At 36.6% G+C, this 27,404-nt stretch overlaps 2 protein-coding genes across 2 annotated transcripts in view; one reads left to right on the top strand and one right to left on the bottom strand.

Moving 5' to 3' along the window:
• The window catches only part of LOC145990373 (uncharacterized), a 39,725-nt gene extending 15,759 nt beyond the window's left edge, over positions 1-23,966 (top strand). Inside the window, exons 9-17 of the mRNA XM_083126073.1 lie at positions 1,009-1,137; positions 1,720-1,842; positions 3,125-3,271; positions 7,782-7,922; positions 9,456-9,590; positions 14,487-14,615; positions 15,813-15,953; positions 22,821-22,952; positions 23,536-23,966. Of these exons, the coding sequence (XP_082982199.1) occupies positions 1,009-1,137; positions 1,720-1,842; positions 3,125-3,271; positions 7,782-7,922; positions 9,456-9,590; positions 14,487-14,615; positions 15,813-15,953; positions 22,821-22,952; positions 23,536-23,615 (1,157 nt within the window). The 3' untranslated portion in view covers positions 23,616-23,966. The remainder of the gene's footprint in view (positions 1-1,008; positions 1,138-1,719; positions 1,843-3,124; positions 3,272-7,781; positions 7,923-9,455; positions 9,591-14,486; positions 14,616-15,812; positions 15,954-22,820; positions 22,953-23,535) is intronic.
• Positions 23,967-25,226: 1,260 nt separating this feature from the next.
• The window catches only part of LOC146004610 (uncharacterized), a 31,270-nt gene continuing 29,092 nt past the window's right edge, over positions 25,227-27,404 (bottom strand). Inside the window, exon 8 of the mRNA XM_083143485.1 lies at positions 25,227-27,320. Within this exon, the coding sequence (XP_082999611.1) occupies positions 27,066-27,320 (255 nt within the window). The 3' untranslated portion in view covers positions 25,227-27,065. The remainder of the gene's footprint in view (positions 27,321-27,404) is intronic.

Here is a 27,404-nt window from a genome sequence, read left to right on the forward strand (position 1 = left end):
CATGAAGATTGACTATACAATGTGGGGAAAATGCAAAATCAGGGAATGTAAAATCGAGGTTCCACTCTATTAATAATTTTTTACTTTTCAATACCAGGTACTCTAAAAATCAACTCTCAATGCATATTCAAGGACAGATAATTCCAGAGATATCAAAAAGATGGGAATTATATTTAACATATTGTAGCATCTTCCTATCTGTTATTCTCGCATGTACTAGCTGAGTATGGTGCCAATTTAAAAATATACCTAGTAAAGTATCTTGTAAGTTATCTAGTTGAAGACAGATATACATATGCAAGAGTTTCAAAAGAAGTTCAACTGTGTTCACAGAGGGCGAAGTGTTGTAGACCATAAAAGCAGTAAAAAAAAAGTTAAAAACTATGCCATGAAGGCATTTAGGGGGTGCGGAGTTAGGGCCTTACACTTTCTTGATCATGGCTGAAGTTGGGGGTAATGTGATCAGCACCATGCCCCTGTCTGCCTTTACCCCCCAGAGTTTCCTCCAGGTACTCACTTTATACGATGCTATGTGGCTGCTGAAGCCACTTGAACAGGTGGAAAATATTACCTGCCAGGGATTGAACCCGGGTCTCTCATATGGTGGTCCAGGGATTGAACCCAGGTCTGTCGTATAGTAGTCAGACGCCCTAACGACTGAGCTACTGTGACATAAAAGCAGTCAAACAATGAATAATGCTTCATGTATTTTCTCTGAAATGATATAATAACAATAAAAGATAAGTGATCAGATATGTATATTGGTAAAATTATCCCCATATCAATTACTAATAAATTTTATCATAATTATTTCTGCATGTAGTATTTGTCAATCATAAACAAGAAAAATAAATCAACCCAGCTGTTCTCAAGAAGTTACAGGGTATAATTGGAAATAAATAACTGCCGTGGGAAAATTATGTATTGGTATGCTAAAGAAATAAGTATCTGTGAAGAAAAATTCCAGAAATATGTGGTGGATTGAAATTTTCATTTTTCTTTTATCAGGTATTGGCGAGAATTGTAGCAGTGAATATGAGTGCCACCTTGATGGATCTACTTGCAGTGAAAATGGTACCTGCAGTTGTAAGAAAGAGTACACAAACATTGGTGATACCTGCCAGAAGACATTTGTAGGTAGGGTTCAAGGAGTAACTAAGTTACTCAAGTTTTATTTTTGTTTAATTATTACAAGCATTAACAGCACATTCTAAAACAAGTCACAAATGGTGACTTTCATAAACTTCTTGTAAGATTCAAATCACTCAAGTTATTCAAATTACAGACTAATGGATGAGTTTCATATTTTGAATTGCCATTGTTGCGATTTTGCTTTTGAATTGATGGGTCCTTTCTTATTGCACCTTTATCAATTAACTATAATGTTGATACTGTGCTGCTGTACTTAATAAGGAAAATTTTTGACACCTCTTTTTCTCACTGTGTCAGTGTGTTCATTTTAAAATGAACCAAACTGAAGAATAGTGTCTGTCTATATCGTGGAACATTGATTCTACCCTTATATTCCAGGAAAATTTTATATTTTATTTTATTTGGAGACGGAAGTTAAAATGTGTAAAGTGGTAAAATTTTAAATTCGGAAACATAAATCAGAGTTCCAGCCTAATTACTATTTATAATACCAAAAGTTATGTGTATATTAAAAATGTAGTGTATATCCTTTCTCTGTTCACACATATAATTCTTACATTTCTTTAGAACTGGGTATGCCATGTGACAGTGATGAAGACTGTTTGATCGATAATTTTGTTTGTTCTGGAGGTGCATGCACATGTGAAGAAGGTTATGTTTTCTCCATAGACAAGATTCAGTGTCTGCCTTGTAAGTATGTTTATATATGGGTAAAATTTCTGACATGTTTGCAGTTAGTATCAACTAGTAATCAAGAAACATATGTTCAGCATTTATTATGTATGATAATAATTTAGTGTAATCAAGTATCATATCATGTACACCATTTATTTTGTATTATAGTACTTCAATTTAATCAGATTTGGTACTTTTTATATATGTAATGTGTAATCTGTATAAGATGTATATGTACTACTAAAAATAATGTGTAGTTATTCTGTCTGACCTCTTTGACATCATGGTACTTTTGTACATTATGATCTAATGAACGGAAATGAATAAATATTGTAACTAATTTAATAATTTTGTACAGGTTCACGTAACCTCAGCTTACAGATAGTAACGATGTAAAAGTATTTACTTACTTGTGGTTTATAAATCCTGTAATAGTTCTGATGTTACCAACCAGATCCTTCCTCAGGGGTGTCCAGAAAGGAGAGAAAAGATGGAATAAAAAGAGGTTAAAAGGATAAAAGACTTGGGTTATAAAAGTACAGCTGCATTGCTATCAGCTTTGCAGTTTTAAAGCAGGGCTGTATGTAGATAGGGATATGCATATCTCATGCAAGACTTTTGTCATATCTGGCAACATGTGATATGTATTTCCTTGGTTAGTACGTGGCCACCCTTTGCCTACATCTTGGGACAAAATTCTAGGATGCTAGTGTTGCAAACCAACAATATATAACACCAAACATGGTGCATATGCTCTCCATTGGTTGTAAGTCACATGTTTACAAGACACTAGTAACAAAACTTCAAATTATAACCTTGCAACAAAAAAAAACAACAATTGTTTGTATCTTTTTCTCTCCTGACATTCATTCTAGGGGAGGATCATTCGGACTTTAACCATTAATTAACATCTAGAATTTCTTATGTGGAGTAAACTAGTAATCAAAAGTATTTAAAAATATCTCGATAGACAAGGCTTTATAATGTAAGAAACCTTGTGTTAATATCACTTACAGATCTCATGTTATAAGCAAAATTAGGTTGTGCAACATCTGAAACATTCTGTAGCCAACTTGGTGCCAGATTATGTTGAGTCGTCAACTTTCAATTTCACCACCAAATTCCCAGATTTGAGTGTGAACCTGAGCATGGATGTTCTTTCTGAGTATCCCTTCATCAGTTTCGTCAACCTCATCATCAAGATTAGTCAAAAGTGGCAGAAAAATGATAATAAATAACAAAATACAAACACATATAAGAAATATTCCATACTTATCAGCACATTCTTATGTTTCAGTAATCCAAAACATGGCCGATGTTTGTCAGGAAGATGCACAATGTTCTCTGTTTGGAGAAAATGCAGCATGCACTGTAAATGTAAATTGTACATGTAACAAAGGTTTTCATTATGTGGAAGATTGGAATCTCTGCTGGCATTCTGTGAGTAAGTAAAAACATTTATAATAACTGTTTTTGTGTTAGCAGATAGTGATTGTTGGTCAATTGAAGCAGTCAGTTCTTTGGTATAGTTATAGAGTATCAAAATGGCAATACAAAATATGTCTAATCAAACTTAAATTTTATGTACAAAATTAAATTTAAATTTCATTGTGGCAAAAAGGAAAGGATGCTTATTTATTTATTTTGTATAAAGATCAGTAATTACACAAAGCTTTTCATCCTCACTGTCATATCTATAACCTTCACTTTTATAATTTATCTTGAAATGTGCATTTTGGTTTCATGACAATAGATAACTAAGTGGCTAATAATTTTCTTCTTCTACCACTACCATGACTGTATAAGCATAGCTACAACTTTAGTGAAACTGTCCTTACAATGCTTCAAATATTCATAATTCCTCTACTGAAAATTGTCTCTTAACTTACTTCTTAACTACTATACCAAGCTGCAAGCATCCATTGAGTGCCAAACTAGATCATCATCATCATCCTTCGCTCTTTCCTACCTCTGGCTGGGTGGAAATAGAAATCAAACCTCTCCATTTTTTCTGGTCTTCAACCACTCCTCTCTTTCCACGGTGTTCCAACCTTGTCCTCTTCTCCTAACGTTCTCCACTATCTGCTCTTTCCACAGACATCTTGGTCTCCCCCTTTGGCCTTACTCCCACTCCTCGTGCTGGCAGTCTTTCTGCACCCATCCTCTTCATGTGTCTGAACCATCTCACCTGTACCTGATCTATCCTGTCCTGAAGCTTCACCACACCCACTGTCTGTCGGACCTCACCATTCCTTATTCTATCCCTTCGAGTCTTCCCCGATATACTCCGTAAAAATTTCATCTCCACTGCCTGCATCTTTCTTTTGTCTCTCTCTGTCATTGTCCAAGTCTGCTCCGTACATAATTATTGGCACATAACTATATGTTACACGTATATATTACCTTCTTGCATTTCATAGGTTCATCCCTGCTCCATATTAATCTTCAAACACTTTGATAGAGTCCACCACCCATTTGTTCTCTTTTGTTTACCTCCTCATCTATCCTTCCACTTCTCTCAATTATGCTTCCTAGATATTTGAAAGACTCCACTCCTCAACTCTTCTGTGCCCACCTTTATTCTTGGTACATTTCTAGCTCTGTTTCTTGTTGTTATTAGCATCTCTCTCTTTTCTACACTGAATTTCATTCCTGCTCTTCCAAACTACATAGAATTATTTTTTTAATTATTTACAATAACTCAAGGGATATTTTGCACATAAAAGTTTCTTCCCTATCTAACTATTTTACCACATTAACCCATTAAATCTCAAAACTCATGTTTACACTTGTCATAATGGAATGTTTGACCTGAAATAATATAGAATTAACAATGTAATTGAAATTTATCACATAATTTTTACAAAAGCAGTTTTTTCATGATCGTTAAAATTGTAGCCGAAATATGATTATCATTTGTTGATGCTACAAGCAAATACATTACTTAGGTATCACCTGAAGGTTGCAGTATTGCAAAAACAAAATGTAAACTATGCAAGATTTTGGATGCCTGAAATAATTCCTTGTTCTTGAAATATAGTAAACATATATATTTTTTGTTTATCTTTTTTTTGTTTCATGTATAGTCAAATATAAAATTTGATTCTACTCTTGTTACTAATCAGAATTTTTGATTACAACATAACAGCCCTAATTCAGTGAACATCATAGTTCATTTTTCATTTATCATTTTGATCTATCTCTAATCACAAGTTACCAATTTAACAATGTTTAAATGTATATCTGTTCACACACTCACAGACACATGTGCATATACACATGTACAGGGCAGTGCAGAGGTAGGTATACAGTTGTTACTTGTATATTGTACAGGAGTGTGTTAGTGCTGAAGGCAAACAATTTGAACATGTAAGTGTTGGTTGTTAATTCTCATTTACAGTGTCGCCAACTTTGAAAAACTGGCTGTGCTGAACTCAGAGATTTGTTGATACATTTATACAACACACAACACACAACACATGTCATAAGCCCTTATTCTCCATTACTTTTGTAATAATGATATGATCACAGATAATGTAAATAATATAGAATTCTGACAAGTATCAAATTGGACAACTAACAAATTATTATGAACAGTAATTAAGTTGGAAAAATCTTTAGGTTGTTTGTTTTGTTAAATACAGGGACTTTATTTCTAAAATACAATAATGAGGCAAATTGTGGGCTTGAGCCCCACAGGCCCATATAAGTTGGCACCATTGCTCATTTATATGTCATCCTCATTGTTATTTAATAAAACTATATTGTATTGTCTCAGAAGTTACTTTTTGCTTGCATGTTCCATAACTGTATACCTAGTTTTGCATCCCCCTGTATATAACTTCCAGATAAGAAACCAACGGCAGGAATTATATTTCTACAGGCTTCATGCCTAGTCGTCCAGAACCCCACCACCACCACCAATGTTGTTAGGCAGCATTGTCTGGTAGAGGCAACACATTTTCGGAACAGCTCCGAGTTCTGTTGCTTTGCTAGTCAGCAAGGGTAAAATCGTTTTCCTGCTTGTGACGGCGTAGCAGGTTGCGCAGAATGACATGCTCAGAAATCATTCCTGAAAGTGATAGCGAGGTGCGAGGATCTGGTGCTTGGCTTGAGCTTGCTGCTGAGTGTGTAGAAGTGCAATTTTGTAGTGTCTTCTACATATAAAATATACCTCCTCTTCATTCCAAAGTTTACCGTAGAACGCTTAGGAGACAAACACATGAAGTTGTTGCATATGTCTTGCAATTTATGCAAGAAGAGGCTGACAAAAACGATTTGAAGTTGCCTCAAAAGAAGTTATTGACTGTGTTTGGGCTGCGACAGGTGTGTCTGTGAGTACAGTAAAATCCATTAAGAAGGAAAGGGCAGCAGTTCGTGCTGGAACATTAACATCATACAGTACGCCCCGTAGAAATAAAAAGCGTCCATGGCCTTGTACAGATATAGATGATTTTGATATGTGCGTTGTTCGGAAAACAATTAATGAATTTTACACCTCAGACAGGCAAGCCCCAACAGTAAAATCTGTGCTTGCAAAATTAAGGAAAACCATCAGATATAAAGGGCATGCAACCAGTTTATTGAAGATCTACAAGAAATGACATTCAGAATGCAAGAATTGCTTATTTACTGGCCATCAGGAGATATCGTCGGGAAGGCCATCCTATTGTATATTCCAACGAAACATACATTTATAGTTCCCACACAACAACTAAAACATGGCACAACAATAGTCTCGAGGGCCTGAAATCTCCAATATCATTATTGTCCATGCAGGCAGCGACAAGGAGTTAATCCCTAACGCTCTTCTGATATTTAAATCAAATCTGAAAACTGGAGACTACCACACAGAGATGAATTCCAGCAATTACATTTGATGGATATAAGAAATGTTCATTCCAAATTTACCACCAAATTCCGTCTTTGTAATCAACAACCCATCCTACCACAATATTCAGAGAGAAAGTTGTCCTTCATCTAATATGAGGAAAAAGGTGGCTATTAAAAAAATAATATACTGTTTACAGATATGTTTAAACCTGAACTTTACAGCCTCATAAAGCTACACAAACCAAAGATGAAAACTTACATTTTAGATGAACCGATCAATGAACATGGCCACACCATCCTTCGCTTGCCTGCTTATCATCCCGATCTGAATACAATAGAGAAAATTTGGGGCATTTCTAAACAATGGGTTGCAAATCGCAATGTGACTTCCAAACTAAATGACGTGTGGAAACTGTGTAAGGAAGTGTTTTCCATGATTAGAGAGGAGGAATGGAGTCATGTTGCAGCAACATTAGGAAAACTGAGGAACAATACATTCAGACGGAGGGTTTGCTGGAACCAAAAATAGAGCATTTTGCTTTCAGTGTTGGCAACAGTAGCAGTAGCAGCAGTGCAGACGATTCTCAAGTGCGGAAAATTCTTGCGAAATGTTTGATTCAGATTCCAAACTTGATGGCATCGAATACCTTGAACATTCGTTTCTTCATTTCATGGTATTTGCAGCATTTACCGATACAATACATAAAGTAAGTTTATTGAATTGTTTTGCTAGCGAGTTTTTCTTTTCGTAGATTTCTGCATTGTGTCGTCGTCACCCACTGTTTCTTTGTTTACTTGCAACACTGCTCGAGGATTGTAAACACGTGCCAGCAATCACGTGTTTCAACTCCCTCCTCAGCTCATTCAGTTTGTGAGTGAATCACTTTCAACTTATGCATAAGAACACCTCAGAGATGTTCCCAAAATACTTTGCCTCTAATAATAAATCAGAAAAGCATGGTTGCTGGTTGCTATTGATTATGGTCTTTTTTTTTTTTTTTTGCCTATGGGATACAGAGGTCAAGAAAAAAAACATGAATTTTCAAGTATGCTTATTTAGGTTTTATAATATACAGTATGTGAAGTATGTCACTGTGTACTTAATGTGTATATGTTTTCAGATCTTGGGGAAAACTGTGATGATGACCGTGATTGTTTTACTGCATCAAGTACTGGCTTTGTAACATGTAAAGATATTTGCCAATGCATTGACGGTTATCACTCATCTTCAGATAAATCTGACTGCAGAGAAAATCTAACAGGTATGGATTTGAAGTATGCCTCTAACTTTTATGCTGTACGAACAACAGGTTCAGTCACCACCATCTTGAGGTATCAAAGCTGAAGGTTTTACCTTTGTTTCCATTTATCCATGTCAGAAACGTATAGCTAGAATTTTACAACTTAATGGTTAGCTTGTAATATACATCAGATAGATTGGCATAGCTGTATGCTGGTGAAATTCAGTTAGTTATCAATATCATAAGTGTCACTACTCTGTAGGTTTATGACCCCATCTTTGTATGTCACCTTGGCCATTGGAAACAGTTTATTATTCAGCATGCTTAGAACTTCTTGCTGGTTCAGCCCCCACTTTGCTTCAATGCCTGGGGTGGCCATCCCTTCCCCTTTCCCCATCTACATCTCTGTTATCATTGCAAAATTACAATTATTGACTATTGTGTGGGCTTTACATAAATAACCAGAAATCAATAAAGCCAGTAACCCCCCCCCCCCTTTTTTGTGTGTGGGATAAATGGAAATAATATATATAAGTAATACAAAGTACATAGATTTTTAAAAATTAATTTTTATTTATTATGTGAGCAGCTATGCAGTAAAACTTGATAACCCACAAAAGTATGAAACCGACAAAAATGCAAGTGAAAGTGCATCCTTTGTATTGTGGCTTATGGGTAGAGGCATGAATATTTCGTTTTTGACGAAAACACGAAATGTGAAATAACACACTGTAATGGTTTTTTTTCATATTTTTGAAAGGTTTGAGGTGCATTTTCACCTCACAAAATAATGCAAAATGAGCTGTAAAATGTGAAATAAACTTTTAAACACGTAATTTTGAGTTTATTTACCGATGCGGCACTTTCTGAAGTCTAAATTATCCTGTGAGTTATGTAAATCATGGAAAATTTATTAGTTCTGCTGTAAATATTTGAGAAGCAAAAATAGACCACACAGGAATAAACTTATTACTATTATAACTACATAAATGTTCTATTAAAAGCAATTTTTTTCTTTTACATAATGAGAGTAGTTTTTAAATCAAATTTAGGGTTTTATTCACCATTTTAACACTGATATGTCATTTTGTATACTGCCTTTGATACCGAAATGTACTCAGTTTTTGCACCGAGATCTTGATCTTTTATTCATCATAAATATGTGGGTCTACTTATGGATTGCCCAGATGTTCCCGTTTATTTCTGGCTATCAGCAGCTACCGAAGAAACTTCATCAACTATCATACAGAAACTTTACACTGTGCAGCAACTGAATCCAATGTTCACTCAGTTTTGAACAGTTTTACTCCCAATCCTCTCATGTTATCGGTGCCCAATAATTTTTGTTCCCCCACACAAAATTCCTTTGATGCAGCACAGATCATGATACCCTCCCATGGAAAGACTTAGGAAAGAGGAAAGTCAACTTTCTTCTACATAATTTGACTTTTGACTGAAAATTCTGGAAGAAAAAATGTGTTCGAGTGCCTGTTTCTCTTTGCATCAAATTTGGTTATTAAGTGCCAGTTTGAAATGGAGTTGTTTTCTTTTCAGGATTGGGTGATGTATGTGTAGAGAATGAGGACTGCTCACAAGCACTGAACAACACTGTTTGTGATGTAACAAACAAAACATGTATCTGTGATACAGGCTATTATTATGATAAAGACAACATTTCCTGTGTTAAAGGTAAGTACAAAATACAAAAGAAATAGACACTTTCAATGCTTTATAAATCCAAAACTATTTATGTTATCGGGAAACACTTTTCACTGTTTATAAAGTAATTCTTTAAGTTTTGTTTCGGAACTCACAGATGTTCAATATGTGCTCCTTGTGTCACACGGCACACATCAAGATCATAATCAAATTCAACCCAAACCTGGTGTAAGATACCTGCGTCTACACTTTTCACAGCTGTCGTGATGCGTTGTTTCAACTCATCGTGCGAGAGCACGGTTGTCGTCTGTTGCACGACAGATCCAGTGCTGTTGAAGGGTTTCATCGAGAAAAGTCCCAACACCTCAGTGCCAGTGAGGTGGTGCTCCATCCTGTTGGAAGATGAAGTTTCCTCCATCCTGATGCAGTTGAGGCATCAACCAATTCATTAGCATTTGGTGACATGTAACTCCTGTTACCGTGTCTTCTTCAAAGAAGAAGGGTCCATAAATCTTCGTACAGGATAGAGCACAGAACACATTTACTTTTGGAGAATCCGGCACATGTTCAACCGTCGCCCTCGGACATTCAGTCCCCCATATTCGGATGTTTTGTTTATTCATTTTGCCACTCACGTGAAAAGTTGATTCATCACTGAAAATTATCTGCTCGATGAAGCCATCTTGTTCATTACGTTCCTTCATTACAATGCAGAAATCTCGATGTTTAACCTTGCCATCTTCCATTAGATGCTGTGATAACTGCAATCTGTAAGGCGTCATTTTCAGTCTCTTTCGTAAAATTTTCTACACAGTTTTTTGTGGCATTTGAAGTTCCAAACTCGCTCTTGCTGTGGACTTCGCTGGAAAACAACACGGACATGATCCACTTTTCCTTCTGACATGGTGGGTTTTCCCGGACTTTTACCTGTACATAAACACCCTGTTGTTTCAAATTTTCTGTACGAATTGTAGATCGACTATCTAATAGTTCCTGGTTTTCCGAAATGTGTTTGAAAATGTCATTGCACAACAGTAACAGAGTTTGTTTTGGCTAGTTCAAGAACACAATATGATTTTTCAACAGCGTTTGCATCCATCTTAGCAATTGTTGCACCGGAACAACAATCAGCGACAACAACAAAAACTAACAATGTGTCCTATCGAAACTTCCACAATTCCTCAACCTGGAACGACTTGAGATGACCGGACCCCTCTCCGATTTTCTTCATATTTGGCATACTCACTAATTGAGGCCTCCTAATCACGAATCTGAAGTTAAAATTTGTCGGAAATGTCTAGAAATTGCAAAATAGGCGAAAATAAGGCATTAGTTTTCGGAATGGAAACCGTCGATTTTCGCAATTTTTTTTGTTTCACAACCAAATATATATATTCCTGATACTACCACAACACCAAATTTTAACTATGTTTGCCTAACTTAACCGAACTAACCTAACCACGTGCCAATGGTTCGTGGGACTAGTGCCAATGGTTCGTGGGGCTAGCGTCAATGGTTCGCAATTATTTTCAATTTCTAGATCCTGATACTAACACGACACCAAAATTTAACTATGTTTGCCTAACCTAACCGAAACTAACCTAACCACGAGCCAATGGTTCATGGGGCTAGCACCAATGGTTCATGGGGCTAGCACCAATGGTTCATGGGGCTAGCACCAATGGTTCATGGGGCTAGCACCAATGGTTCATGGGGCTAACGCCAATGGTTTGTGATGCTAGCGTCAATGGTTCACAATTTCTAGAAGTGACCGACAAATTTTAACTTCAGATTCGTGATTAGGAGGCCTCAATTAGTGAGTATGTGAAATGTAAAGAAAATCGGAGAGGGGGTCCGGTCATCTCAAGTCATACCCTCAACATAACAGCGCAAAATTCATGTCGATATTACAAATAGTTTTTGTTTTAGAAGACATTGAAAGTGTATATTTCTTTTGTAATAGCACTGTATATTCTGTTTATATTTTTTACAAACATTTTTTTGTATATTTTTTTTATTTTACTTTGTTTTTTTCTATGTATGGCTAATTACCATGAGGATGATATGGTGATTACTTAAAACTGATGAAAGGACACTCACCCATGTCCAAGCCTGGACTTGAACCTGGAACCCTCGGTAATAAGATTGGGAGTTGATCCTCAATGTGCTCAGATATTGAGGTGGATTTTGTAAACAAGGACAAACAGATTGTGTTTCTTCCATGATACTAATCAGAAAAGCGGAAAAAGTACATTACATGTTGGTTGAATACACTCATGAAAGTGGTCACTCCAGTTTTGAAGCAATATGTGTAGTTAGACTTCTGTATAGAGGCAAAACATTTTTGCATTGTATTCTGCTTTGTGTTATTACTTGAATTGTTGGCAGTTTCTATTTTTATCTATTCATTGTGTCAGATTTATCCTTGTATATTTTTGTTCAAGTCAAATATTGTATGAGGGAAAGTAAAGAATAGATTTGTACATCTATAATTTCCAACGAAGTTCTGAGTTTACTCTGACTTCTGTGGCTTGCATTTGTCTCACACCTATGCTCACACCACTAGGTCTGTGCCAGCCTCAGTGGTGGAGTGGCTAGCACAGCACACTATGATGCCATGGGTACCAGGTATGAATCCCAGCCTGTATATGGGAGATCTTTGCGAGAGTCCCTTCATCAATTTCATCATATCATAACTCATTCTCATCTTTGCGATTTTATTTTATTTTTTGTTAGTGTCGCTTTTCTGCCACTTTTGGCTGATCACGAAGACGAGGATAAGTGATAATATGATGAAATTGATGAAGGGACACTTACAATGAACACCCATGAATGTAAGTAAACCAAATCAATCAATCAATCAATGGTCTATTTCAGATGGTTGAGGAAGGTTTTCCTTGCAAAAACAGGATGTACATAAAAGAATATGTTAGTTTCAACATTTTTTTTATTTCTCGTAGTGACAGGCTATCAGAACAAATGCAATATTGGATGAAATAAGAACTGTGAACTGTCGGTGACTCCCCACCAGAAAGCATTCTGCTTATCTAACATGGCCGACACATTCTCCCGACCGCACCTCATGTGATTTTTTTCTTTGGGGATTTGTGAATGACCATGTTGGCTTGCCACCACTACCAACCGATCTGCTTGAATTGAGAAACCGGATTGTTTCAGCCATTCTGTCCACCACATCAGACATGCTGATACAAGTGTGGCAGGAAATGGACTTCCGACTGATGTTTGCCATGTCACCTAGTGATCACACATTGAACCCTTGTAGTGTATGGCCAGCTTCTTATTGTACATCCTTTAGAATTATTGTGTAAGAAATATTGTCCTTTAAAGTAGGACACACGGCTTACAACTAAAGTTGGTCCATTAACCTAGCAGAAATATAACTTAAATACGGCAGTGGAATGCTTATTCCATAAAATTGTAGGTTTTGAGGAAGAATACGTAATGGCTTGATGGTAAGGAGGTTTATTTAACATGCCAGAAGGGCTTGAGACAACATAAATAGTAATAAAAAAAATATAAACCTCAATTGACCTTTAATAATTGAAGTAACCAAGAAGCAAATTTACAGAAACCAAATTATTACAATTGAAGGGCTCGGCTGTAATACATGGTAAGTGACATTTTGGTAATTTTTTAGTCTCAAAGTAAAATGTGCCATCCTTCAATTTTCGAGTGAAATTGCCATGTCATGCAATTTGCATTGGACTCAGTGAAGCCATCTGAAATTGGTAAACACAAAACGAAAACAATTTATCTACAGTATAGCTTCTAATAACATTTTTACTTAATGAACTCAGAAATGACAAAAATGTCACGTACCATGTTTTACACCTGAGCCCTTCAATTAACTGTTTACATTATGATGTATTTCTTTCTAAGTCCCAACGACTTCCTGATACTTTATTTAACCAAAATGGATTATAGTAATTTCAATTTAACACCCAATTTTAATATTCATTATCCCCAAAAGACCTATCTCAGAATAGAACAAAGTGTGCTATGCTTTAACTAAAATAACCCAACTAAATACACTACATAAAGCAACTTAAAATACAAAACCACTACAAAAACCACTACTCCCTGGTCTTTGTTCCATTCCGAGTATGTCCCTTTTTACACTCAAAAGAACTCAACTTAATGTGTTTTAACCTCAGCTAATCAGTGGGAAGTGAAGTTCCCACAGGAGGGTCACTTTCCTCTGACCTCCGGTACTTCCTAGCCATGCCCCTTTTTCCTAATCAAAGCCATCTGGTGGCAAAATAACTAAACATTTCCCTTTTTACACTCAAATGACCTTGCATATTACATGTTATACATGTAAGTTGCACAATCTTGGGCAGTTCTTCTTTCATCCAATGAAACATTTGTTCTCATTATCTGTTGCTAAAAAAAAAAGGTAAAGTGCTCCCCTGTGCATAGCACCACGCCATGAAGGCGTATAGGGGGTGTGGGGGTAACACCCCACACTTTCTTGATCCGGTCGTGAGTGGGGTGATGTGATCAGCATCACGCCCCTGACCGCCTTTACCCCCCAGGGTTTCCCCCAGGTACCCATGTTATTCGATGCTGGGTGGGCGCCGGGGCCGCTTCCATCGTTAGAAAAGTTCCCGGATTTGAACCGGCTGGGGATCGAACCCGGGACCTTTAGCATGGTAGACTATTATCTGTTGCTACGAGAAATAAAAATTGTTGAAACTGATATATTCTTTTATGTACACCCTGTACTGTGATGTCATTTCCGAATTCAGAATTTGAAGATTAAAGAGAGCAAAAAATGTATAACTAAGATGATGAATAGAACGAAGTTCCTGATTATAAGAGATATACGATAGTAAAAAGTGTAATGACTTAAATAACATGAGAATTTAATTGAAGGAGAAAACATCATGCATATTTTTTTTACAGGTGTGGGAGCTGCATGTGATAATACAGAAGAGTGCAAAGTAATTGGCCTTATGGAATGTTCAAATTCAGCAGTGTGCACATGTACAAATGAAACTGTATCCAGTGAACATGGAGATTCATGCTTGAAGAGTAAGAAAATATTTTTTTAATAGGCATTCAGTATTTTACTTCATATTTGTTACATGTGTGTAATGTGTTCTAAATTGGAATTTATTTTTAAAAAAAGTGTTGAAGCTAAGTTTGTGCCACAAGGTATTCAAAGTGGATATTAATAAATTATACATTTGGAATGGGTGGACAATGTTAATGAGTATTAAAGTAACATGAGATAGAAACATGGCCAAGTGAAATTATCCAACAAGGATTCTAGACCAGGATGAGATCAATTAAGGATTACATCAATGATATGTCCTTTCTCTCCATTTAACTTGATTCTCAATCAAGAAACATAATACAAGAGAAAACAATATCAAAATAAATTGTTACATTGTCAGTTTTCTGGAATGCTTCTGTAAATGATACCAAATCATTTTATTCTCTGAAAGTGAGACATTAGGTCATCATTAACAAAAAGAAGAAGAAAAAAAAACCTTAGAAGTCAAAACCCACTCCAAAAATGCAATACATCAGGAATCCTTATGATTGATAAGTTAAATATTTCACGATCTATTGAATACCTTCTATAACATAATGAAAAAGGATACATAGGGTGCATAGGGCAACCTATTTGAATTAAGTATTTCTTTCTATCTTTCTATTTCAGTTATTTGATGTTGTTTTGTTGCTTTTGTACACTCATACCCTTCTATGTATTTTCATTTCCATTTCCATTCCCACATTTCTGACTGTACAGTTAGGAGATAATTGCCATTGTTAGGGACTTTTTGAAAAAAAATATTCAATATCCTACATTGACCTAACCTGATAAATAACCTTGCGTCATATTGTCTTGAATTTTACCATTGTCTGGCTTCTCTGCACAAAATATAAATAAATATGTATGTACATAAATTTTAGGGTATGCTTTAATGATTCCATAGCCCTGAGCCTTCCCGATGGAGCAGTCGTAACGTCGTCGGCTTGTAATCAAGGGTTCGATACCTGGTTGAGGCACATAGTGGTTCGGATCACACTTTAAACTGTAGGTTCAGTCCCAATTAGCCTTACTGTGCATAAAGTGGACTTAAAACAACAATTCAATCAATCAATTCCGTAGCCCCCATTTTCTCCTAATTGCACATATTAAAGTAATTTTTTTATGTGGATATTTCACAAGTAGTACATACATTTTCACTGATGTCATTTTTAATTTCCTTTTATTTTTAGGCAGTGAAACTGAAGAAGACACATGTGAGGAGGATGTACAGTGCTTTAAAGTTTTTGGAGAAATATCTGTTTGCAGAGATGCCCATTGTTCATGTCCAAATGGTTTTCATATGGTTCATAACGAGTGTTATGCCAGTAAAGGTGAGCAGAAAGTAATGTCTTCCATGATGAACAAGGTGCAAGTAACATGCTGTACAGCGGCGAAGATATAGTACAAGCAATGCAAGCGCTGCTTGCACTATTAAAATATTATTTAATGTACTTAATGTGTTTCCATTGCAATCGATTTCACAAGATTGTACGGCCTCAAACTCCTTCAGCAGCCCATTGCAAGCAGCAGACTCCTCTGCTTGCGGCTGCCGACACGGGGAACCAATGCTCCCAAAGGATCATATGGGAAAGCATGAAATCTTGTTGGAGAAACGGGCCTCAACCCTCACAGAAAAGCTGAGCTTCTTAGTGCTTCTCGGAAAGCAGAAGGAAACATTGCCAGCTGACCAATAACCAATGTGTGTCTTCATGAGCACATAAAGATCACAAGGATACTGATAATTAATAATCATAAAATAACTGAATGAAACCATTATCATTACTCTAAATTCCATGTAGGTCACTTAAATTAAATTATTTTGTATTTTGCGAATTTTAGAATGCGTCAGGGGTTGAGGCAAAGGTGGAAAGGGTGACTGCTTGTGTTTCCGGGAAGAGGAATGTATGCACCCTGTGTCCAGCTCGAATTACTACGTCACCAGTGTTGAGAGCTACAGTGTTGGCAACTGTCAAATTACTATTTACACGGTAATTCAAGTGAAACGTTTAACAAATTTTACAAGTATCAATAAATTGATGGCTTTTGAATAGAAATTGGGGTGGAAAAAAGTATCTAAAAAGCGGACTATCCTCTGATATTTGTAAACATCTAAATTGTATACATTGTACACATTGAGAACAAAGAAACATTTTGTATTATTATGGCACTTTATTACATAAACATTGTACACATATTCTTTCTGTTGTAATGATTCTGATTCCACAGCATAATTTATATCTCCAAACTTATATATCTTCTCTCCTGTGAATGATAAAGTTAAGGTAATAGGTGGTATCACTTTATGTTGTTTCAGAGCTTTTCAAAGTGATCTTGTTTGGATGCTGTGTAGTTGGGGAAAGAATTTGTGAGGAAGTGAGTGATTGTGCTCTGAATTAATCAAAACGAACATGAATTTGGGAACAGTTGATATGCCGAAGTGTGGGTGTTTTACTGCTTGTTTGAGTTGCATTATTAAGTTCATTTTTTGCACAGATAGGTTAATCAAGACTGGGCCTACAGTTTAATGTGAGATCCGAACTACCATTATTTATTGTGGTGAGTACATGGTCCATGCATGTGTTTCTGGGGGGGAATTTGAATCAACAATTTATATATATATATATATATATATATATATATATATATATATATATATATATATATATATATATATATATATATAAATCAAATAAGGTAAAAGGAAACACTCACCGGACAGTAGGAAAATTCAAAATTTTCGCTAATTTATAGCATCATCGGTGTGAGAAGAAACAGAAGACGGAACCGGAAGTTGGGGTCCTGCAGAGTTGCCAGGTCCCCATTGAAGAAGAAGCGGTGCGTAGAACGAAAAAAACACTGTTTCGTCACCAGGCTCGTCGTAAACTGTGAGTGTGCAGGATGAGTTGGGAGGGAGGGCGGGAGGGTGGGTGAGGGTTGGGCATTACTGGGTGGCCTTGTTCAGGCCAGGTGGAGTGGTTGCACTCATGGCTGATATATAGGCCCTCTCCCATCTTTTGCGAACAGAGGTGTTGGCTGGTTGGGGTAGGAGGTGGATGATCGCTACCCGGAAGCAGTCGTTGAAACTGATGTTGTGGTGGTTGGTGTGGATCTGAGAGCTTTCTGTTGGGGGGGATTGAGGTTAGGTTGGTTGTGAAAGTTATTTAAGAATGAGCTGTCAGAGGTGGTGGAAGTGACGGCAGTGATGTATCTTTCCAAGGGGTGGTTGGTGGGCAGGGGGGGTGGATCTTGGGAGGAGGGGGGGCTAAATTGAAGGAGGCTCGGGTGGGTTTCACTGGTAGTAGTTTGGAGTGCGGGATTTTTGGCCCAGAAATGTTGCCATCGGAGGCTGCGAGCAAATGTGTGTATGTCAAAAAGTAGGCGGAATTGGTTGGGGGGAGTTGTGGGGGAGAAGGTGAGGCCTTTGGATAAAACAGCTATTTCATCAGTGCTCAGTTTATGGCTGGATAAATTGAGTACAGTCTGGTTGTTTTTGAGTGGGTTAGGGTCATTGGTGGTCATGGATCTGGTAGGGGTGGGTTTGTCCGTGGACTGGTTGTTTCCCAAGGTGCGATGTATGGGAGTGCAGTTTTGGTTTTCAGGGGGGGTCTGTGGTGGTGTGGGAGGGGTGGGCAATGGTAGAGGGGGGACCACAACATCAGTTTCAACGACTGCTTCCGGGTAGCGATCATCCACCTCCTACCCCAACCAGCCAACACCTCTGTTCGCAAAAGATGGGAGAGGGCCTATATATCGGCCATGAGTGCAACCACTCCACCTGGCCTGAACAAGGCCACCCAGTAATGCCCAACCCTCACCCACCCTCCCAACTCATCCTACACACTCACAGTTTACGACGAGCCTGGTGACGAAACAGTGTTTTTTTCGTTCTACGCACCGCTTCTTCTTCAATGGGGACCTGGCAACTCTGCAGGACCCCAACTTCCGGTTCCGTCTTCTGTTTCTTCTCACACCAATGATGCTATAAATTAGCGAAAATTTTGAATTTTCGTACTGTCCGGTGAGTGTTTCCTTTTACCTTATTTGATTTTTACTTAGCCCTTTTGGCCCTCCTTGCTTTTATCCATTATATATATATATATATAATATCTGTCTATAACTGCTTGCCTTCTTCATGCTGTATTTGTTATTTTGAAAATCTATTATTAATCACAAGCTACAATATTGAAAGAGAACAAATGGTGCTGGAAAGGCTAGTAAATGCCAAAAAGGAAAGAAAATAGAATCAAATCACCAGAATCTATGAAACTTTATATTTCATAGTCTGACATTAAAATAATACTTCATCGTGGAGTAGGGAATTCTTCTTCAATTATCACTATTTTCCAACATGTTCTTGGGGTTATATCATACGTCAAGCAACAGTGTAGCTCTAGTTTCAAACGAAACCAGCCAAATTATTGCGTTTGGGATGGTTTGTTTCGATGAAAAGCATCTCCAAGTGGCAGCAATTAACATGCCATTTCTTGAAAACTATTGGGTTGGTGCGAATGAAATGTCCGCTCTGATGTCTGGTGGGAAACTCACCTCAACAAAACAACACATGGATTGACTCAGGTCACGGGTCTAACGTCATAAACTCTGTATATGTCCAGCAAATAGGCTGGAGCACCCAGACAGTCAGGAGGCAGTGTGTTGCTGAACAGGGTCGTCTGAAAGTGCACAATGGAGAACACACAATTGCGAGTGATTTGTCTTTACGAATTCAAACTCGGACATTCTGTTCAGCAAGCCGCCAAAAACACTAACAGTGCATTTGGGCCAGGAATGGTAAATGAACGCACCATTCGCCGCTGGTTTGTCAAATTTCGTTCCGGTGACACAGCATTGCAAAATGAACCCCGTGGCCATCGACCAACATCATGTTCGGATGAGCTCCTCAGGAACGCCGTGGAAGCGGACCCTCGGAAAAGTGTTTGTGCCATTGCAGACGAGTTAGGCATACACCATACCACTGTCGTTCGGCGCCTCCGTGAGACCGGTAAAGTGAAAAAGTTGGACTCATGGGTACCACATGATTTGACACCAGTCAACAAGACTCGCCGTCTGGAGGTGTGCAGTTCTCTGAGTGTAAGGAATAACCGGGATGAGTTCCTGCATCGGATTGTCACTTCAGATGAAAAATGGATCTGCTATGACAATCGCAAATGATCAGGACAATGGTTGGATCGTGATCAACGTCCAGGGTGGTTTCCGAAACCACCTCTCCACCCACGGAAGGTGTTGTTGCTGGTATGGTGGTCCATGGTGGGTGTGATCCATCATGTCTTTCTCAGGCGAGGTGAAACCATCAATGCAGATCGTTACAGTGCTGAACTCCATGAAATGCACCGCAAACTTCGTCGCAAGCATCCAGCAATGATCCACAGACATGGTGTCCTCATGTTGCACGACAATGCTCGCCCACATGTCGCGCAAAGGACGGTGCAAGCTCTCCATGAGTTGCAATATGAAACCCTTCCTCATCCAGCGTATTCTCCCGACCTCCCTCCCACTGACTACCACCCCTTCCGGCATCTCGATCACTTCCTGACAGGGTAGACCTTCGCTGATGATCGGGCGGTGCAACATGCCATTGAGGAGTTCTTTGCGTCGCAGACTCCAGACTTCTTTCGCCATGGAATCCAATTGTTGGCTGAGCGATGACAAAAGTATGTGGCTGCAGACGGCGACTATTTTGATTAACCAAGTATTGTAGTTTTGATTTTTTTTTGGCCTTTGGCAATAACGCACCTGGGCCGGACATTTCATTCGCACCAACCCAATACACGACATTTCAGTTCTGTATTTTTTTGTTCATTAGTATTCATGTAAAGTTATGCCATATTGAATTAAAAAACAATATACTGTATCCATTCTTACTATTTAAATTTCGCAAAATGTTTTTATAAACCAGCAACACTGCCCCTCTCTCATATTTTTTTCAACATGAAGTATCAGTCTATTTTCAACGAGACTTTACATGGTTGTAGGAATATATCACTGCTACATACTACATTTCTTATTCATTCTGGTCTATTGTGGTGGCTGTCAACTTTTTTGAAAAATTTAATTTTCCTCTTCCTCTTCTTCCTTTATCACTCATTAGTTGGAGGCACAATGTACAAATTTTGCCTCCGCTATAAGCCCTGTCTTTAACTCTTTCGCTCGCTGTGGGATTTTGCCATGTTCATATAGCTTTCGCTGTGTAGTTTTTTGGGGATAGTATAATTTTCTTATTGAAATGGATACAGTAGCATGTGCAAGGCGGGTAATAGGGGTCATAACCCACCCCACTTTTGGTCCAGTATTAAAAAAAAAACAACTTCAAAGGCAGCAAAAGATGGCAAAATGAGAGAGAGCTGACTATTAAAAAAATACATGTAACCCCCTTTTTTTTAAAATCCTGGCATTTTACCGAGTGGATAACTTATCCTTGTAAGCAATAATCACCTCGGGGCATAACTGATGAAAAAATGGGTGTAGCACAAAGCCCATCTTTTGGGCTAGGAACACTAGAGTGCCACAATCACTTTCTGCTCCTTCTCCGGCACTAATTACACCCAATCATTAAATTCACAGTCCGAAATATCATCCAGTAACTCTGTTACATTCTTGTAATTGGTGTGTCAAAACTTGACGTGCTGCCATTGTTGTTTACATACACATGGTGGTTCATGTTTTTCGTTTATTCAGAACCAAAGCAAGTTATTTCTTTGGAAAACAGTTCATATGTCAGACACTAGATGACACCATTTCTTACAGGGTGACTTCACTCAACACCAGCAGCGACAAGAATATTTTAAATTGAGTGCAGTCACTTTCCGTAAGTTACCCACATTGAAAAAATCGACTACAGTAACTTGCAGCAGTGAAAGAGTTAAGAAAGAAAACAAGCAATTTCATTTCTCTACGACAATTAGTTCTTGAGCTATGATTTTTTTGTACTTTGTGGCAAGTTTGAAAAGTGCACACTTGAAAAGGTCCATCCACAGAGGCTATCCAGGCACACAAGGCTAATGAAAGACAGAGCTCACAGCAGATTTAGATGTTATACAGAAGTGGGTTAATGAGAAAGGGGAGGACACCTAGGTATAAGTTAGTGATGAAAGTGAACAAGAAAGTGACCAAATAACTGAAGGTGAACATCACACTGCTATGTTGTTATGCATTTAGGCTCATGTTGCAAATGACCTTAACTTTATAATATTACATCACTTAGAAAGTTCAGCTGATCTTAGAAGAAATAACATTCAGCATGCATGTGCAGCACAATTCACAGTGTATTTCATTCCTTAAAGATAGTTAAAGTGTTGGGAAACAGGTGTACCCCAAATGCCTATGTGTGTTACAGGAAATGATGTACCTAACGCAGAGTTAATATATCATGAACGCCATTCGTGGTGTAATTGGACTAAATGAGCATTTATTTAGCTAGTTGTATTTATTTTCTTGGGAGCAGGAAGAGGAGGCAAACAGGTTAACTCATGCTTCATCAGTATGTTATTGTATTTTTTAAAATAAAATAATTTCATTACTATATATTTTAACAGACTTTTAACTGAGAAAGTAGTAATAAAACAGAGTAGTCAGTATTAAACAATATAATAAAAAAAAATCTTTACTTCAATTTAAAGGTAAGGCACTGCCTTGTAATGCTTTCCAGTGCATTTCTATTAGCTTTTCTTGAAGAATCATTCATACAAATACATATTGTCACTAGAGGAATGGTTTTTCTCCCCATTTGGTCTGGTGTGAGGTTGGCTTCAATTTTGCACTGTAAAGCAGTTGTTACATCTATGTATACAGTTCAATGGTATCCATAGTTCAAAGGATTAAAAGAAATCAAAATTTAATTTATTATACAAAAGACACAGGCTTACAAAATATATGACCCAGTAACATCATGATTACTTCAGGTTTCTACTGCTGTTTGTTCAATAGAGCAATGAATTCCTCATTCCCTGATGTTGCAGACAAAAAGTATGTGAAACGGAAACATTTTGTTTTCAGTACTGTGTTGTATATTAAGATTATATCTACGTAAATAATTTTATTTACATCACATGGTAGTTTGGTGTATTTGAAAAATTACAAAATATTTTCTGTCTGTTCATGGCAAACATTACTTGACTAAAATTTCCTGTCTTCCTGTTTCCATACATCTTTTATGAAGAAGCTGCTTTTTAAACTGTTTGCAGGTCTTGGAGAAAAGTGCACCAATAGTAATGAATGTTATAATGAAATGAACGCCGATTGGATGTTATGTAGGAAGGAAATCTGTTCGTGCGAATTTGATCATGACCCTGTTGATGGCAAAAGTTACTGTTCAGGTAAATTATGAACTAAGACTTAACTTGATGCTTAGTTTGCATCTATATGTTAGTGTAGTATGAATGAATAACTTAATAATTATCTTACAATTATGTTGGTTGGTTGATTTGGTTTGTTTTACTTTGCTTTTCTGCTACATTCAGCTAATCACAAAAATTGAAGGCAAAACGTTGAGGTAAAAACAGGTTAAAAATCAATCTTTGGCCACATCCAGCTTCTTGCCTGCAGTAAAGATGGTCGTGAAAGCATTGTTAAGACAAATAAAGAAATACATCCAGTTAGCTGAGCTGTACCAGGTCACACCTGTCAAATTAAATCTTGTGTAAAATTTTGAAAATGTTATTAACTTTATGTCATTCTGATAAACTCTTGGATACTTCACAATGCTTAACTTCACATCTGTTACATTAGTGTGTCTGTTCTGACCTTAGTACATTTTTCCTGTCTGTTTTATTTGTATTCTGATACACTGAATTTTGTAAAATATTGAAGTCTATTATATGCATGGGTTGTACAGAATCATTAGAAGTAACCTGGAGCATTCTTTTATGAATTTAGTTGACTTTCTGTTCTTTGTTTCAGGTGTGGAAACTCTGAAATCATCAGCTGCGCTATTTCTTCTGGTTTCCTTAAGGCTAATACTTGAAACTTTGCATTTTTAAAAGAAATAGGGGAGGAGGGGATATGTAGAAAGGTATTACGGGTGGATCAGTATGAACTTTTGACAAGTTTGGATGAAGTACCAATATAAAATTTACTGATAAACGATTTTCGGTCAATCTGGTAGTAAATGACAAACATTCCGTGAAGCACCTGAATGGTTAATTCACATCTTTCTAACCTATGTATGCCAAACCAGGTGAGCAATAAATTATTAATCTTGAAAAAATAAACTGAGAAATTGCAAGACCAGGTCTCATAAATTGTATCGAATAACATTTATAAATGTTTGTATAAATAATGTTATCATGTCAGTGTACATACATTGTTAGAAATAAATTGTTTTGCTTTTTTTGTTGTACTTCTTCAGTGCAGTAATATTTATGTGCATAGTTTCATGTAATGTTTAACATATTTTTTTCTTATTTAGTGCCATTTTTCTACCACTACAGTTTACCTAGTTTAAAGTGGAATCTGAACCAGTATGTGCTCCAACACACTGTACATGTTGTTTATGCTAAATCGAGACAAGGATGATACTTGCCTTCAAAACCTAGACTAATGTTTACAAATCAAGGCGAGACCATCATGTACAACTCGAGGCCAAGTGTTGTCTGATATCGATACCATAGGGATGGTATCCAGTTGAGTTCCATGAAGTAGGAACCTTACTCTTTTTCATTGGTTATTGCACATACAGTATTTGCTTTCCATGTTCATCACAGCCAATATCTCATAATTCACCTCCCAAGTTCAGACTCTGTGGTGAGTGCTAAACTTATCAAAAACCACCTTGTGCTTGACTTAGCTTGTAAGGAATGCACCACCACCATTCAAGCTTGCATGCTTATTGTCAGTTTTCGATGTGTGCGGTTAAGACCTACAGACTCCATTATGTTATGGGACTCCTATTTTTGCTTCCACCAAAGAACAACATGATTCTCCTAGGTAACACTCCAATTGAAAATTCAAATTGAAATATTTAGATGTGTCGGCATTGCCCTTGTAAATATTTTTGATAGTAAATATCAGACAGCCCTACGAGAAGGTGTAGATTCAGAGATTCATTGCAAATTGCATGAAGTGTCCGGTGATGAAGCAATTTAGACTAGGGGTGTGGTGTGCTTTGTTCGAGAATGGGCATATGGATATTGAGGATGAGTAGCAGCAAAAAGGCTATCAACTGCAACGATGGGGGAGACTTGGGCCTATGAAAAAAGAACTTTCAAAGCGGCAATATCATCTCAATGAGGAAGTTAAAACTGAGACACAAGAATGGTTACCAAAAGTTGGATGGAAATTCTTCGAACAAGGTACAGAGAAACTTGTGTCATCCCATGATAAATGTTTGAACATACTTTGTGATCATGTAGAAATGTAGCTTTGGTAGTGTACTTTCATATAAATACAAGAACTGTCCTCCATATTCCATATGCTATTTCTTTCATGCTATGCAACTAACTTTTTGACCGATCCATGTAGATGAAAGAGATTTCCATTATCAGTTTTTCAGTAAAATATATTTCTGTATCAATGCAATTGATTGTATCCTGAAAAGAATAAGAGAACACAACATGGATGGGATACTATGAACAAATAACATTTTCTTCCTTCTTGGCATTTATTATATTTTCTTCATAAAATAGTATCACACAAACAATCAAATGTTAGGCATTAAAATATAGCTTGTTTTACTTTAAAATGTTATATAATTGCTTTTCACAACTTGTACTAAAATGCTCTACTAGCACTCATTTCAAAAACTACATAAGCTGTATGCAATAATATTCTAAAGCTTAAACATATATATACAAAAAAAGAAAGAAGGAAAAAAAAAGTATACTATGATAAACAAAGACTTTTCTCAGTTAATATAAAACTTCAGACAAAAGCCAACAGTATGCAATACCATATACACACACACACACAGTAGAATGGATTGAATTACAAATTTAGAAAAACTGACAATTGTGTGTGTGTGTCACTTATTTTTTATTACCGGTATGTAATCTGATAATCTGATTTTTCTCATGACAAAACTATATATTTTTGTTAAAAATTATACGAAATTTACATACATATATATATATATATATATACATAACATGATGATAAGGCCAGAAATTGGCATTCTTTATGTGATCCATGCTTAATAACAATGCACATTTATTTTCAACGGGAAAAATTAAAATGGTTCACTGCTAGTTTATTTTCGTGGTTCAAAATACTATACAAGATCATCTACTGCAACACATCCACACACATTAATATTAAACAAAACTGAATATTTTCTACAAGTATTTAAGGTAATTACACAATGATTCAAACTTAATTTATTGCTAGACGGGAAAATACCGGAGCAAAAGATACTAATTTCGCAATTTTTCCAATGTAATTTCAACTTTAATTTTACACTTTACAAATGGGGGTTTCCCAATTTGAAGTCTCAATCTATAATATTCACAAAGTGACAAGCCAGTAAATTAAATGCATATCAAATATATATGAATCTTGAAATAGAAATATTATTTACAACTAAGCCCATACAGGTGTATGGTATACATGGCATTATTCTAGAATTTGGATATCTTTCCCCAAGTTTTGAGTTGAGAATGACATGATCTCTAGTCAACTGTGCCAAGTGCAAGTACGTACATTGATGAATTCTACAACAAAACCACATGCACATCAGGAATTCTCTAAAAATAAACCATCATTATTTCTATTTCACTGATATGTTTAGAACAGGCTATAAAGAACTATAATTATGTACTTATTCTGGGCCACCTGCTAAAATAAGAAAAAGATACATAAGGAATCAAGTGACATTATTACATATGCCAAGGTTAATAAATCATGCAGGAAATATTTAAATCCAAAAACTTAAAATGTGGCCATAACTTGTTGACTTGTTATGAATTTGCAAGGCAATCAAGTTGCTATGCTAACAAGACTTCATTTTGTAAAATTAGGACAAAGTTTACAGTTTGTATCTAAAGCAAAGTGTTAAGACAGACCATAACCGAGTAAAAAAGTATTTGTTTCATAATGTCCTTGTACAAAATTGTATATTTCAATATATATATATATATATATCTTTATTTGCATTTATCTAAATAAAACATACTAATGAATAGAAACAAAGAGGGCATAGAAAAATTACGTAAATAATTGCATATGAATGTGCAGTGCAAGAACACCGCAGCCAGTGACAATGAAATGACAATCATGGCACACTAATATTTCAGTTTGTAAATCTACTGCATTATACAAAGAACACTGAAAGAAAAAATCCCTTAACATGCATTTAACATCGAATGTAATAATCTTTCTTGTAAAAATATACAACATATATTTCTTCCTCAATAAACTTATTCCTTTATTTTATGAAGCACTTATTGTTTTGTGAAATTATGTATTCGAGTTAACCCAAACTTTCCGTGCATGAAAATTTACGGTGGGGCATGAACTGGTTTGAGCTCGTAGTACAAAAACTCCTCTTCCTGTGTGGTTCTTTTCCTGATTGGCGCCGGTATGTCACTTGTTCTTGTACTTGATGTTTCACTTACAACATACGAAGCACTCGAAGCAGCAGCATGTGTTCTGTCTGTAGTCTTTGACATCACTTCATCATTTGGGGAATGGCACACAACAGCAACAGCAGAGGCAGGCACAGGAACTACAGTTGGTCCCGGGACTTCAAATGTCTAAAGTAGGTTAAAAAATTACATTCAATATTAAAGTAAGTGTACACTAACTTCATCACAAATATTGTTAATCAAAGACAATGC

Source organism: Lepisma saccharinum, chromosome 1 (assembly GCF_977018435.1).
Source record: "Lepisma saccharinum chromosome 1, izLepSacc3.1, whole genome shotgun sequence".
In the NCBI taxonomy this organism is placed as follows: domain Eukaryota; kingdom Metazoa; phylum Arthropoda; class Insecta; order Zygentoma; family Lepismatidae; genus Lepisma; species Lepisma saccharinum.